Source organism: Gavia stellata, chromosome 8, assembly GCF_030936135.1.
Source record: "Gavia stellata isolate bGavSte3 chromosome 8, bGavSte3.hap2, whole genome shotgun sequence".
Taxonomy (NCBI): Eukaryota; Metazoa; Chordata; class Aves; order Gaviiformes; family Gaviidae; genus Gavia; species Gavia stellata.
This window is the reverse complement of record NC_082601.1, coordinates 12602727-12617847: the sequence shown is the minus strand read 5'-3', so window position 1 is coordinate 12617847 and position 15121 is coordinate 12602727. Positions and strand designations below refer to the sequence as shown.

The window sequence follows — 15121 nt, the reverse complement described above, 5'->3', positions numbered from 1 at the left end:
AGGTATAAAATGCAATGTTGGATTATGAAGATAAGGATACATTAGACAGCCTAAACACCTGGCACTTCCCATTGGATTGTTTATTCTGCTACATGCAACTTACTGCTGTTCATTAAATAATTAAGACTTCCATACATAAGCTTATTGCAAAACATCAGCTGCTCATTAGCAACTGTCAGTGATGTTTTTATCCTGTAACAATCGGTAAAATCTATAAGCTTTCCAGGCTTCACACATATACTTTTTAATAACAGCTTAGCAAAGATAACTCATACAGTACAATATACAAACTGCTGTGTTTAAAATAAAAATAAAAATCAAGGGCAAGCAAAAACTGTTTAAAAGAGAAAACCCTCAAAGCACTAACTGAAATACTAAGTAGAAATTGATGTGGCTACAAATTCCTAGTTCAACAGTTCAGAATAAATATTTATAGACATGCTGAGTTCAAGAGAAATTTTGTGGGCTCGCCTTTTCTTTCTAACGCTTTCTCTCAAAACTAAAATTGCTGTGATCTTGGTCAGAGCAACACACACGTGCACTCAAAAATAGCTACATTTGTTTAGGTTGTGTAAAAAGTGCTTACTCTGCATACGCTTTCAATAGTGCTCCACTTTACTGCAGTTACTTGCATTACTATTTTGAGACCTGAACAAGTCCAACATAATGTTTTCGATTAAATCTATGAGTGTGTAATGGTCTCCTGAGCGGACAAATCTTTGTGTACACTTCTGATCATTAGCATATTCAAACAGGCAAACAAACTAGCTTTTGTGTCAAGGCACTGATGACCTAATTCCGGCATTGTATTTTCATTAAGTGATGCTCTTAATCCAACAAGAGTCACCTAGATATTGGTGATATTTGCATTTACTGCAAATCTTAACTTTCTCTTCCAAAATCAGAAGCTGTTCATCTCCAATAAGGATAGGTTCATGTCTAAGGTACTGGATGGGAATTGAATTGTCTTCTGGAAGACAGCAGTTCAGTTCTGAATCCAGGCATGTATTTCTGTGTGATCTTGCACAAACCAATAAATCTCACTGCGCCTCAGTACTCCACATGAATGTCAAGGGGGGTAACAATGACTATTTCCTGTTGTTTTAGCTAGGAAGGTCATCAGAGAAGGATCCAACTTTAGTCTGGTCTGTGTATGTGTTAAATACTATCAGCAAACATACACTAGGACTCCAGTTGAATTAGGCTGTTTAAGTAGTACCATGAAATAAGTAAAAATCAATACCATTTACCATAGTTCTTCAATCTGTATTTCCAACACTTTATCATATTTTTTCTTCCAGTGCCCTGGCTTTTAACATAGCTTTGTTTTGAAATACTTATATTTGCCTCCCTGTAGAGACGAACTGCTGAGTTATTCTTCTATAAAGGAACAACAGAATTTATATAGACAAGAGAATCAAGCTTAAGTGTATTGAACTCTTGTTCCCGGGTGTTCACCAAACAGAAAAAAATCTGTATTCATTGTTTGCCTAAATGAGTTAGTTAGATTTCAGATACAAGATACTACCGTGCATGGGGGGGTGCTTTTACAAAATAGTGTGCATTACACTAATATTCTAAGTTTTGCAAAAACTGTTTAAATAATACATGCACCATTACTATAGGCTTGCTTGTGTATTATGGGGCACATGGAAAGAATGGCAACGTCTCAACCACACAGTTACAATTTGACTCTACTGTGCAGCTAGAGGAAAATTACCATCCTGATTCAACATGAGCTGAGAGAGCACAGAGCCTGATAAAATAAGCTCAATATTCTGTTGCCAAAAGCCAAGTAACCATGAACAGAATTATTTAGTTTGTTAGTCTTTGCTTCTCCTTTTTCTTTTGGCTACATGTGCAGATTGTTGTCATCTTTAAATGAAAATTTCTTGTATAAATTATACATTGGCATACATTATGACTTTTAATTAGTATTTTAGTAAGCTCAGCTGTTGTATTTATAATAAATAGTATATTCAACAGAGTAACATTTACTATAGTATTTTGAAAAGGTGCAGAAAAGCAAGGAAAATTCAGAAAGAAAGGTAAAATAATTTATTTTTCCATTTCACCTCATTCTGCACATGAATTACAAAGGTCTCTATAGAAGCAATAAAACCATGCAAATCTGACTTGGAATTTGTACCAGTTTTAGCCATAGTATTTTCAGAAGACAAGGATTGCTTTGTTCTGGCTGGCTGCAGGTTTACAACAATGCACTGGTTTACAGAGAATAAAGCTATCTTCATCATCGGAAAGCCCAGGAAAAGTTTTTTTTTTTTTGAAAACGGAACATTTCCAGGTTTTAACTCTTTCATGCAGAGTGGTGTATATTCCTAAAACTCCTCTGAAGAAGAAAGGCATAAAAGCTTAGATCATCTCTAAAGTCTCACTACAACATATCCTTAAACATGGGAAGGCTAGCCCAGAGGTCAGGTTACTAACTTGTGAGTCAACAAATACGATTTCATTCCCAACCAATAACCTGGTGGCCAAGTTTTCTAGAAGAATAAATTCAACGTATTTAGGCACGCAATTCAAGGCCCATCTCAAGGATGACCAGGCAGTGGAATGCCTTTATTTTCTGTCTCCTAACAGTGCAGAGAGCTTTGACACAACCTCTGACAACAACAGGAGTATCAGTGTCTCCCTCATCAAGCACTACCCCAACATATCAACACCTCTCCTCTTCCAAAGGTTATTTCCTCCACGTAAGAGAAGAACACAGAGATGTGTGTTCACATATGATGGTGAATTATGAACTGGGATGACTTTTGGCTTAAAAATCATGATGAAGGCAGGTTTGTCCCCAGACACTAAACAATGATCTCTGGCAGCTTAGGCACAGAAATGTGTGCTGTTTCAGGCACCTGCTAGAGATTCAGTAACTTCCAGTAACATAGTGATAATGTCTTACAGACCAAACATTAAAAACTGAACTGGGCACCTATGGAAGGACAATCGGGCCTTGCCTACTTTTGCTCCTGACTGTACCCTCTGGTTGGATCCTCAACCTGGTTCATTGCTTGCCATGTCTGGGACCATCAGTAGACCCTGTTAGGGCACACAGCACTGCCTGCTGTGTTGGGAGCCTGTGGGACCGCAGCCCATTGGTGATGGCACAGCCCGTGCATGGCTCACCCTCGGCTCCTGGCTCATGTTCTTTTGGGGAGCAGCCAGCCCTTGCTGCTCCCTGTCAGACAGACTGGTTTCTCCCCTTCATGAATGGGTTGAATTGTACACGATTCACAGCAATGTTATTTTCTGTTCAGCATGCACTTGGATGCTAGAGAGTCCAGATGTTACATGTAAAAAAAGTATGTTGTCTGGTTTTGCCCAGTAGGTTTCCAGACTTCATACTGTATCCATGAGTGAACAGAGCCAAGTAACATGTCAAAAGCAGAAATTTTTAGCTTTGGAGTCTAGGTGCTAGAGTGAGTGCGGACTGAGCAAAACCGCAATGAGTAATGACGTGTTTTGATTATAAACCTTCTCCACATGTGGCCTTCTGAAAAAATTTTGAATGCATCATGCTTGCTGTATATTAATGATTACTTTCTTTTCCTACAGGATAAAAGCTAAATTATACCAAAATGTGTGATTTGGTGTCATTTGGTGTAATTTAGGTCAAACTCTCAGGGACACATTTATAGACAGTCAAATGCATACTTTGCTATTTTATATGCTCTCATAGTTACATATGGCACCGAACCTCTCCCTGAGCTTTGTGGTTTCATCAGCCAGATGAAGGAAAGGTGCTGGAGTAAAGTTTAAGCCTTGCTTATGATGGGAAATGGCAAATATATTACTAGTTAGCCAAATGCATGTCTGATGATAAGTATTCCATCCCACCTTTTGGGTCAGCTAGAAAAAGGAAATTTAAAGTTTTTCCAGCTAAGGGCATATTTCTGGAAGAAAAAAAAAAAGCAAACAAAAAAAACTTTTCCCCATTTCATGCGTCTCACACCACTATAGGCTACTGCAGCACAAGGAAAAGAAAGTTAACCGCTCACACTGTTCCAGTTACTAGGTCTTCTTTAAGCCTATTATGACTGTGAAAGGAGTTAAATGCACAATTCCCCCCAAAAGCAAATTTAAAACATCATTATGATAAGTTGCAGTTATGTTTCATGTACTACTAAGAACATTTATTTAAATAAGAAAGCACAATGCTACACGATGAGTTTTATTGCCAGTGGAATTGACCACAACAAAGACTTACGCACTGGCCCAGAGAAGCAAGGGAGACTAGCCTGGAAAAGATGATCTTTTTCAAATTAAAAGCAGAATTAAGAATCTAATAAGGCTTTGTTGAATTTTGAAAGATTCATGATTAACCATCATGGGACAAGAAAAATAAGAAGAATTATACTGACTGCTTCTACCCTGACTTACACTGACTCAATCTCTGACCGTATCTTCGTTCAGCTATTTAGGACATGCTGATTAGTTGTTTTTCTCTTGGGAAACAGATAGATTTTTCTTCTATTCCTTTTTCAGACATTATTATCTTATCATCCCTAAACAGTGGACTTTATGATTAGTCATGGTATTTAGTCCATCATTACTTTTGTAAAAGACTGAATCTCCTTTACACCACGATATGAGTATTTTACATCTCCTTTTCCTCTGCAAATTTGTTAATACATAATTTAAGAATTTTTTCTCTGATTTCTATTTAAGGACTATAGAAAAATAGCAAGTCCAGAAATCCCTACTAATGAAGTAAATTTTCTTCAAAATCAACCCTAGGGATATCCCTATGGATAAATCCTTAAACACCTTGCCTTCTTTAGCTGACACAAAGCCATGCTTTAAGACGATACATCACAGTAGTGGATGATCACAAAACATACCTACAATAAACTTTTCGGAGTCAACAGTTTGTTGATTCCCCCAACTCAAATTGGGAGCAGGTAGATGCACAGAATTTGAATGTCTGGTTCCTCGTGTGATTTTAATTGCTTCCATCTCAAAATCCAAAATAATTGGAAATACATTAAAAAAAAGTAAAGAAAGAAAGAAAAAGTGGCGACCAAGAACAGCACAAATGCATGGTCTGGCTTCAGCTAAAACAACACTGGTTTGGGTAGATACTACACAAAATAGTAAGAGATTCTCTTTAGCTCCATATGTACATTAGTTGAAGTGTTCTAAAAAACTTCTGTAATTATTATCATTATTATTTAAAAAGATTGGTTTTGATGTTCCTTTAAGTACAGTAGTTAGTACCAAAACAACCAAGAACAGGGAGCCAGTCTTTCTGCCATTGTACAGAGCAGCAGAGAACTCCTGTCTCCAACTGTTTATAGATAAGCAATTAAGGTGAGAAAGGAGATAGAAAGCAAACATAATAATAAATGTGACAGTGGCAAATAGCACATTTCTTCCACAGTTTGGGGCTGGGTGGGTTACTGAAAACAGGCTCAACTGCAGAAAAAAAAATTAACCCTGAGTAATGGCAACTGAGAATAGGGATACTGTATGTCCAGTCTTCCCCAGTCATGGCCTCTTTCCTGCTTAGAAATTCTGTCTGGGTGGAGTTTGAGGATATTCAGCATTGTCTAGGATTTCTGAACGTCTGGCAGATCGAAGCAACTCTGCAAAAGGTCTGACCAAACTTTGCTGCCAAACATCCAGAAATCTTGGCTGTTGCCTCAGCGCATGCACAGATCAGTTGCATGGGATGGTGTACTAAGTCCAGCACTTTTGAGAATCAGGACACACACTGCACACGGGCTACACAAGTAATACTTAAATATTTCTACCTGGAAAGTCCTAAGCATTCATCTTCATCAGACAACTGTCTCCCATGAATACATGGATCTTTCCTGAGTTTCTTCCACATACGGCTCAGAACAGGCACCCCTCCAGAAAGTGCAGATGCAAAACCAAAACCACTGGCAGCTTCATGCAATTAGCTGCCCAGTACATTTTGTAACAGCAAACATCTCATGCCAACAGCAAACGATTTTGTGCCATGTCATCATCATCCTCTGTCATTATATGGGCTTCTTTCATTTCAGATCCTGCCATCTCAAATCTAGACATACAATGTAATTAAGGCATAATTCTGGAATGCCTGCTGACTGAGGCTTGGAAATGGAGGACACATTGCTGCTTCAAGTCCAATGCAAAGGGAAGATAACAAAGGTTTTGTGATGCAAAGCTGGTGCAGCAGCCACAGTAAAACAAATTGGTCAGGCCTCAGTTTTTCCATTAGCAGGTAGTTGAAAGGATTTACAAATACTGTGGGAGTGTTTCCCTTCAACTCTATCTCTTAACAGACCACATAAATGGGTCTCCCCTGTATCTCAGAACAGATGGCAGAATCACTGTCAATCTTCACCTTGCCTCTTGCTTTTCGTTGCCTGATCCCAGTTAATTTTCTCAGGTATCATGGTTCAAAGAGTACCTGTGCAACCAGCAGCAGCAAAAGCAGCTCAGAAGTTGGCAAACTGATGCACATCACTGGACTTAACTGATTCGAACAGATACAGATAGGGCGTTGCAACAGCAGGGTGGTAGAAGAACAGCCAGAAAGCAAATTAAAAAGGGGCAGGATTTGACATTGATCTGGCTTGCCTTAAAATTTACCATCCAGCTCCCTTACCTGGCAGCGTGTGGAAGGGGAAGAGCAGAACAGTACTACTCAATGGGCAGCAAACTGAACTAAGTACCCCAACATCTACTCAAACTATGAACTACATGTCAATACATGAAATCTAGCTCCCTGGGATTAGAATACCAGACTAGATTTAGTAGTCTGATATCTTGATTCTGGCAATGGACCATATATGATGGTTCACATGAAGCAGAAAAACAACCCGTACTGCACTGTTGCCAACTGTGCAATGCTTTATCCAAGGAGAAAAATTCTTTCCTGACCCCTAGGCAATCGGTCTGTGGTCTGTAGCATGACATTTGGCTGTTCCTCTCAAGCAGAGCTGTAGCACAAGTATTCTTTAGGCTCATAAAATTAATGACCGTCAATATTACCCTCAAAAAAAATACATGCGTGCAGCCAAAGCAGGTTGAAGCTTGCCGCAATAAAATGCAGAGGTTAATATCACTCTGGACAGGGAAGGGTTTGTTGGAAACTGACGGTTCTTTGACTTGTCATTTTTTACTACTTGACACTCAGTGATACTACAGTAAGGAACCAGAAGTGTTCACGCTATATTTTTGATGTAGTGAGTCTATTGCTATTTAAGTTCAGCAAAATCATGTGTGGGTAGCTACTCACATATTTATCAACTAGAAATGCTTGTTTTGGGCAACTACCCTAATTTTTTTTTTAAAGCGAAAACCCTGCTGCAGATTATTTTATTGGTCTCAGAACCCAAAGCTTAAAATAGGGAGAAGATCAAGAGAATGTGGTTCAGTGGTTAGAGAACAGTAAAGATTCTCATTTTTTGTTCTCAGCTTCTCCATCATTTGCTGCAGAAACCTAAGTAAATCTCTCTATGGCTTGAAGTATCTTTCTGTACAGAAGTTAACATGGACTAGGGAAATCTGGATGAGAGTACTGACATTCAGTCACAGAATCATTAAGGTTGGAAAAGACCTGCAAGATCACCAAGTCCAACCATCAACCCAACACCACCATGCCCACTAAACCATGTCCCGCAGTGCCACGTCCACACTTTCCTTGAACACCTCCAGTGATGGTGACTCCACCACCTCCCTGGGCAGCCTATTCCAATGCTTCACCACTCTCTCAGTAAAGAAATTTTTCCTAATATCCAGCCTGAACCTCCCCTGGTGCAACTTGAGGCCATTTCCTCTTGTCCTGTCACTCGTCACTTAGGAGAAAAGACCAGCACCCACCTGTCTGCAACCCCCTTTCAGGTAGTTGTAGAGAGCGATAAAGTCTCCTCTCAGCCTCCTCTCCTCCAGACTGAACAACCCCAGTTCCCTCAGACGCTCCTCATCAGACTTGTATTCCAGACCCCTCACCAGCTCCGTCGCCCTTCTCTGGACACGCTCCAGCACCTCAATGTCCTTCTTGCAGTGAGGGTCCCAAAACTGAACACAGGATTTGAGGTGCAGCCTCACCAGCGCCGAGTACAGGGGCACAATCACCTCCCTGCTCCTGCTGGCCACACTGTTTCTGATACAGGCCAGGATGCCATTGGCCTTCTTGGCCACCTGGGCACACTGCTGGCTCATATTCAGCCGGCTGTCAATCAACACCCCCAGGTCCTTTTCTGCAGGGCAGCTTTCCAGCCACTCATCCCCAAGCCTGTAGCGTTGCATGGGGTTGTTGTGACCCAAGCGCAGGACCCGGCACTTGGCCTTGTCGAACCTCATACAATTGGCCTGGGCCCATCGATTCAGCCTGTCCAGATCCCTCTGCAGAGCCTTCCTACCCTCGAGCAGATCAACACTCCCACCCAACTTGGTGTCCTCTGCAAACTTGCTGAGAGTGCACTCAATCCCCTCATCCAGATCATTGATAAATATATTAAACAAGACCGGCCCCAAGACTGAGCCCTGGAGTACACCACTTGTGACCGGCCACCAACTGGATTTAACTCCATTCACCACGACTCTCAGGCTCGGCCATCCAGACAGTTTTTAACCCAGGAAAGAGTACACCTGTCTAAGCCACGAGCTGCCAGTTTCTCCAGAAGAATACTGTGGGAGACAGTGTCGAAGGCTTTACTAAAGTCCAGGTAGACAACACCCACAGCCTTCCCCTCACCCACCAGGCGGGTCACCTGGTCATAGAAGGAGATCAGGTTGGTCAAGCAGGACCTGCCTTTCATGAACCCGTGCTGGCTGGGCCTGATCCCTTGGTTATCCTGCACATGCCCTGTGAGCGCCCTCAAGATGAGCCTCTCCATAATCTTCACCGGCACTGAGGTCAGGCTGACCGGCCTGTAGTTCCCTGGATCCTCCTTCCGGCCCTTCTTGTAGATGGGCATCACATTGGCAAGCCTCCAGTCGTCTGGGACCTCCCCTGTTAACCAGGACTGTTGATAAATGATGGAGAGTCCATCCTGCTGCTCTATTCACCTACACACATCACCAGGACTTCAGGGTCCTGGTATTTTTTTGTAAACACAGAAAAGTATCACAGAATCACTAAGGTTGGAAAAGACCTGTAAGATCATCAAGTCCAACCATAAAAAAAAAAAAAAAAAGAACCACAAAACCACACCACAACCCACACCAAAACAACCCATCCACACCACACAGCACCATGCCCATCAAGAACCAGAGGATTAGCTTGCCATATTAATACACACATGGCAAAGCTCACAAACCCAAGCAAAAGCTGAACCTGAGCCTTAACACTAGGATGGGCCAATTCAGACTGAGTGCAACACTTAAGCTGTGGGTATAGGTGGATACAGAATGGAGTCAGGGCAACATTTAAATAACTGCTAGGTTCTACAATGGAGACATATCTTCCCCTCTAAACAGTTACAACAGGAACTTAGAGCTGGATAAAGTTGTCCTATATTTAGAAGTCAAATTTCTAAATATGAAGGAGGAGGTCTTCTCAAAAAGGACGGAGTTTTAGACATAGCACAGGCTTCAGTTTTAAATCACTGAGCCTACAGTCTCTGAAAAAACGGTAAACAGGATACTAAGAAATCAGATAGGCACAAAATCATGCAAAGTTGTGGAAATCTGTGGTGACTCTCTGCCCATCACAAGAAAAGGAAATTTGTACAGATTTGAAAATTCCAGTGAAAAATCTTTCTAGGGGCTTCTGCCCAGCACTCATAATATATGCTTGCCATCCTCATGAGAGTTGGAAAAGCTAGCGAAATTCATGGAAATGTTTAAAAGCTTTATTTCATTTGACTGTATGGAGAATTATACTACTTGCATCCGTATTGGTCTACTGTGATGTTTTGAACCTTTTCTATAGAATAGTGCAGCTGAATTTCAGAGAGTGGGAGAGACTGAAACAAATTAAATTTTAAACTAGATATATGGTTAATGATCTTGTACTTGTAGGTCAGCATAGTAACGTGCTCTGTGTTGTAATTAAAGTATCATGCACAGTTTCAGAAAGTGAAGTTTAGGAACACCCAAAGTCTGAAAGAATTTGATAGGTTACTGTGCTTGGATTATGAACTCATCAAATGTTATCAGCAGCATCAAAATACCACCTTGCCTGATAATTTATAGATGCTTATTCAGATGCTATGGCTGAAAAGGATTTCCCTGTCTTCTCCTGTGACACCTGCCACAGAAACCCCCATGATATTTGCTACAAAGAAAGGAATCTACTTCATTAGTATGCCATTGAGCATTATAATATCCAGTGATGTTCAGATGAATTAGAAAGATATACAATCACAATTTAATGTTGCAAAGCACTGATAAATATTCCAGCGATTAATGCAATGGAGAAAGAAACAGCTTCAAAGTCTGGTAACATTTTGGGCTGCTCTTCTTTTCCAAGAGTATCTTAAAGGCTCTGATGGACAAACTACAATGCCTTAGCACAAGGCAGGAGTTTACTACCCTGAGATGTTCACCTCACACATGATGTGCCATGACAGCACATCAATCAATTCCTAGCAAGCTGGGAACCCGCAACACAATTTCATAATAATCTGGGATGGTTTCCCTAAAAATCACCTCAGCAATTGACTGATGAACAACTGAGACGTCCATGCAGCAGACGTTTGGGGAGCATCTGGGGAAGGTAACTTTGCCTTTGCCTTACTAAGTGGTTCCACCCCTCAGCCAGTGCTCCAGGCCAAAAATCATGCTCATACACTTCAAAGATGATGAGCTAACTTATTACTTTGAGGCCATATTGGAAAACTGAGATCTGCAGTCAGATATAGATAAACTTGCTGAGATTTTAGTAAGAAAACCAGGGTGCCAGTGGGAGGAACAGAAAAAAAAGAATTCCTGTTAATGACAACTCCAGTTCCTTTCTACCTCCAATTTCCTACATTTATGGGCTATTTCTCAATTTCTGCACTCTCCTTGATCTTGAATTACTATTTCACACAACTTATCTTACATGCTGCTGGAAAGAAAAGCAACAAGTTTGACTCTGGGGCCCTCTCTTCCTTGCTCACTTAATGAGAGTACAGGATCATCACAATATCAGATTTATATCCTTGGATTCTCAAAATGTTTGTTCTTTCTGATAAGATGAATTCCACTGCAGAGGAACTCTTTGAAGAAAATCTCCTGTCTAGCCATTTTTAAAACTTTTTATTTTTCTTTAGCCTGAGTCTAGTTTAATATTTATACTGTGTGAAGCAGAGTAACAGCAACAACCCATCATAACATCTGCAGCCTATTTTCCAGGATAGAAAAACCTAAGCATGTTCAGTAGCTACTTCTATTACTAAATAAGATAATTTTTTTTTATTGTTTTTATTAAGATTGTCCTTCTGAACCTGTTCTTCTGAACAGGTCCACTGTCCTTCTGAAGCTCTGGAACGTTAAAGTTACAGAAGAAGTAACGTTGTACTAACCAGCTGAAGATGGACACAGATGATACAAGTTCTACAGGATGCTGCAGCTATTAAGTGACTGTAACCTTTCAAACTGTACTGCTGCGTTCCCCCTCACCCTGCCCATGTTACTAGACTAGGAGCACAAACCAAGTACTAATTCACACCCACCAGTTATAAACAACAGAACCAAACACAATATCCCCAACCAATTAACATTATAAACAACAGATCACACAGACTCAATTTGAATAGTCAGTATTATAATTAAAAAACTAATTTTTCTTGCATAAGTTAATAAGGAGAACATGCTGTGCTCCATTACTCTCTATGTTCAATTATTATAATGTAGCTTGTTCCCCACCCCACAAAAGAAAAAAAAAATTAAAATTTGCAAGTTTGTATCTCACCCTCCAGCTACTGTGGATTCCAGGAAATTTGGAACTAATTCACAATGATAAAGATTGGCTGTTTTATATCATCTTCAGCTCTGTTACATGTTTCTTCTCACCTGTGTTACCTGAGAGAGGTAAAACAAAGCTCCTCCAGGGCAGCAAGCTGGACTGAACAAAACCCAGGCATAGTTCCATGCATAGCAAGAGGCTGAAGTGCCAAAGACAGTGGCTGTAATTGCATCATCTTGGTTTGACAAACCATTAAGGCAGGCTACTTGCCACAAAGTAATTGCAGATCTCACATGTATTTCAGCAAAGCTGTGCTCTTAATGTTTGGCACTTAGAAAAGCACTTTGAGCATTAAATGCTTATTTCAGCTATATGACATGCATGCAACTAGTATATTATCATCTTCATTTTAAGGCTGGAAAATTAAAGGTTTCAGCCATGTTCATATACCAAATGGGAAGAACTGGAATTTAGATTTTCATCAAGTAGGTTCAATCCAGGACTTCAATCAAAGATTTGTTCCTTCAAGGAACTTAAGCCTGTCAGTTTAATCAGTATTGAATTTGTGTGGTTTTTCCAAGCTACTAAAAAAACCCATTCAGACTTTACCCTTTCAGCCTTCAAAGCAACTTTAAAAGGGGAAAGGTATGCCTGAAAAATTAACAGTTTAAAACCAGATCTGAAAAAAATAAAAGGAAGTTATGGCACTCTAGCTTGTAGGTCATTAGATTTTACAATTGCTTCCATTTGACTAATAATAAAGTCTGCAGAATGCACTGGAAATTGGAAATATCCCACTTGAGCTTTTAATTAGGAAACATGAGAAATGTAAACCCAAATCTTAGCAACATCACATGCTTCAACTTTGACTTCACTGTACTGTTATCACCAGTTGCGGTGGTGTCTGGAAGAACCAGAGTTAGAATAGTATTGTGCATAGGTGTCACATGCATAAAGTAGCAACATGTTGCCATTTTTCCACTGTGTTTGCACCAAAGCAAGGTGAAATAATAAGGGGGGGGAAAAAAACAGTAAGAAAGGGAATGCTCACTAGGACTGGCCAATGTCATACACACAGAGGGTTTCTGACTGGTGCCCTAAAAATCACAATAAAGTAAGCTAATTTTTTTAAAATATCTTTCTAAAGGTTTGATAAAAAACTGTTCTTTGGTTTAAACACTTTCATTGAAATTATCTGCTTTTTATGAAAAATGCCAACTTTTCTTCAAAAAGTCAAATCCAAGAACTACTTCTGAGTTTTGGTTTTGCATTTAAAAATTTATATACTCCAAAAGTTGTTTTTCTGTGCAGTTCCTGTTGAAAAATCCCAGTTCCTGGCCTGCTCTTGCATAAACAAATAAGATAAATATCAGATGCCCTCTACCAGTCCTGTGTTTAAGTTAGAGTTTCAGAACTTATGAATTTCCAAAATTCCTTCTAGCTCTTGCTTTTGTTACAGTAAAGTTGCAGTTTCCTGCCTCTGTCAGACAAGTCCCACCACTTCAAAGATTAAAAGTGCGGTCAGTTTGATGATAGCTGTCAGCATGCAATCAGAGCGTGACATGGACAGAAGGAAGCTGAAAGGGCTGAGAGGGAAAACTGACAGCTCCAGGAAAACGATTTGGGTTAAGGGAGGAGAAAGGAAGATAGCTAGAAGAAGGAAGAGATCATACCAGGATTGAAGCATGAAAGAAATATGGATGCCAGTAAGTAAAATGCAGTGGCCCAAGCATGAGGGGAAGGGGAGAACCTGGGATCTACACCACACTACACGCTGTTTTAAACCCTTTGGGTTAACAAGTTTCCTTGAACAAATCAATCTTTCCTCTGAAAATGCTCTTTTTGCTTCCAGATTAACAACATGTATGGCAGGTGGTGCAGATACAAAAACGTCACAACTCTCTTTACAGATTCCTAGCTTGACTACAAAGGAAGAACATGCTGTAGCAGGGTTAGATTTGTGTTACACATGAAGAGTCACGAAGAGACAGATTTGGGATGCAAGGAGATGAATATGCAGTAGGAGAATATGTACTCTCCGATTAGAGGCAGCTCTTGAAGCAGTTTGCCACTGATACTAAGCTCAGTGCCTGGCATGCTCAACTAGGTTATACTTAGCACATACTCATGTTTTGCAACACTCTCCTCTACTCAGAAACAGACCTGTAAAGCTCCTGTCTCCTCAGGAGGGTAAACACTCATGTATTCTTCTTGCGCAAAGGTCCTGTATTGCAGAGGCAACTTCACTATCTTTGCAGCCTAACAGACAGCTTCAGGAAAGGGCAAAACCAAATGGAGAAACCCTCCATCATCTCTGTTTCTTACCTTCCCCTCAAATCTTGCAGTGGCTCCCAGTTGCACTCGGATATTCCGAGGAGGAAGAGTAAATGCTGGTGCTTCAGCAGGGACAGGGGGGCTAAGTGTCAGGGAGGTTTTGGAGACTCGAGTAGATGCCACCAGTTTCACATCCCCCATGATGAGGACTGTAAAAGAGAAGCAAGTGGTAATACAGAAGTTACGATGATTAATTACTTACAATTACAGTAATAGCTAAGAATCAGATCAGGAGCAGATTGTTCTATATGTATGCTATATTCGTATACATAGGAAGAGGCTTCAGCCTAAGGCGACAATTGCTGTTTTCTGGGTGGGGAACTGAGACCCAGGAAGATTGCCTGGTGTGCCTATAGTTGCGGTCAGGGTCACAGCCTTGAGCTAAACTCAGTTTGAACTCTTAAGTCCCAGGCCAGAGCCTTAACCAAAAAGTCATCCTTTACAACTGCATTAAAAGGTAATAACTTATTTCAGGAGGATATTTTCACAACGTGACTTTGATTTTCCTGGCCTGGAATACACCACAATCAGTAAGTCTCAAAAGTAGAGCCAGCGTTAAACAAGTACTTATGAAATAAAGAGACCTCTGTTTGCACTGGATTTAAGTTGCAAGTGGGAATGTGGAAAATCTGATTTTTCATACCATGCTTTCAAGATCTTAAGAAATATCTGGATATATCCCTCCAAAGTACTGCTAGTACAAAACAAATACTTTTGCAGAAATTCCAAGTCTCTATTTTACTGCAAATCTTCTACAGCACATAAACTAGTAAAATAGCATGGAGACCAAATTTCATAATGCTACAAAAATGGCATTTCAGAGACCTCATTACAGATATCTGCTTCAGAGGTGATTCTTCTGCTACACATTTCATACTTCCCAACAGAAAGCAAAAATTATTGTATTTTTGAAAAATAAAATTGCAGGTTTTCCAGGAA

The 15121-nt window shown here is 40.2% G+C and overlaps 1 protein-coding gene across 1 annotated transcript in view; it reads right to left on the bottom strand.

Moving 5' to 3' along the window:
* The window catches only part of MYLK (myosin light chain kinase), a 155734-nt gene extending 141411 nt beyond the window's left edge, over positions 1 to 14323 (bottom strand). The window contains exon 1 of the mRNA XM_059820604.1: positions 14174 to 14323. Coding sequence (XP_059676587.1) covers positions 14174 to 14323 — 150 coding nt within the window. The remainder of the gene's footprint in view (positions 1 to 14173) is intronic.
* Positions 14324 to 15121: the final 798 nt, after the last annotated feature.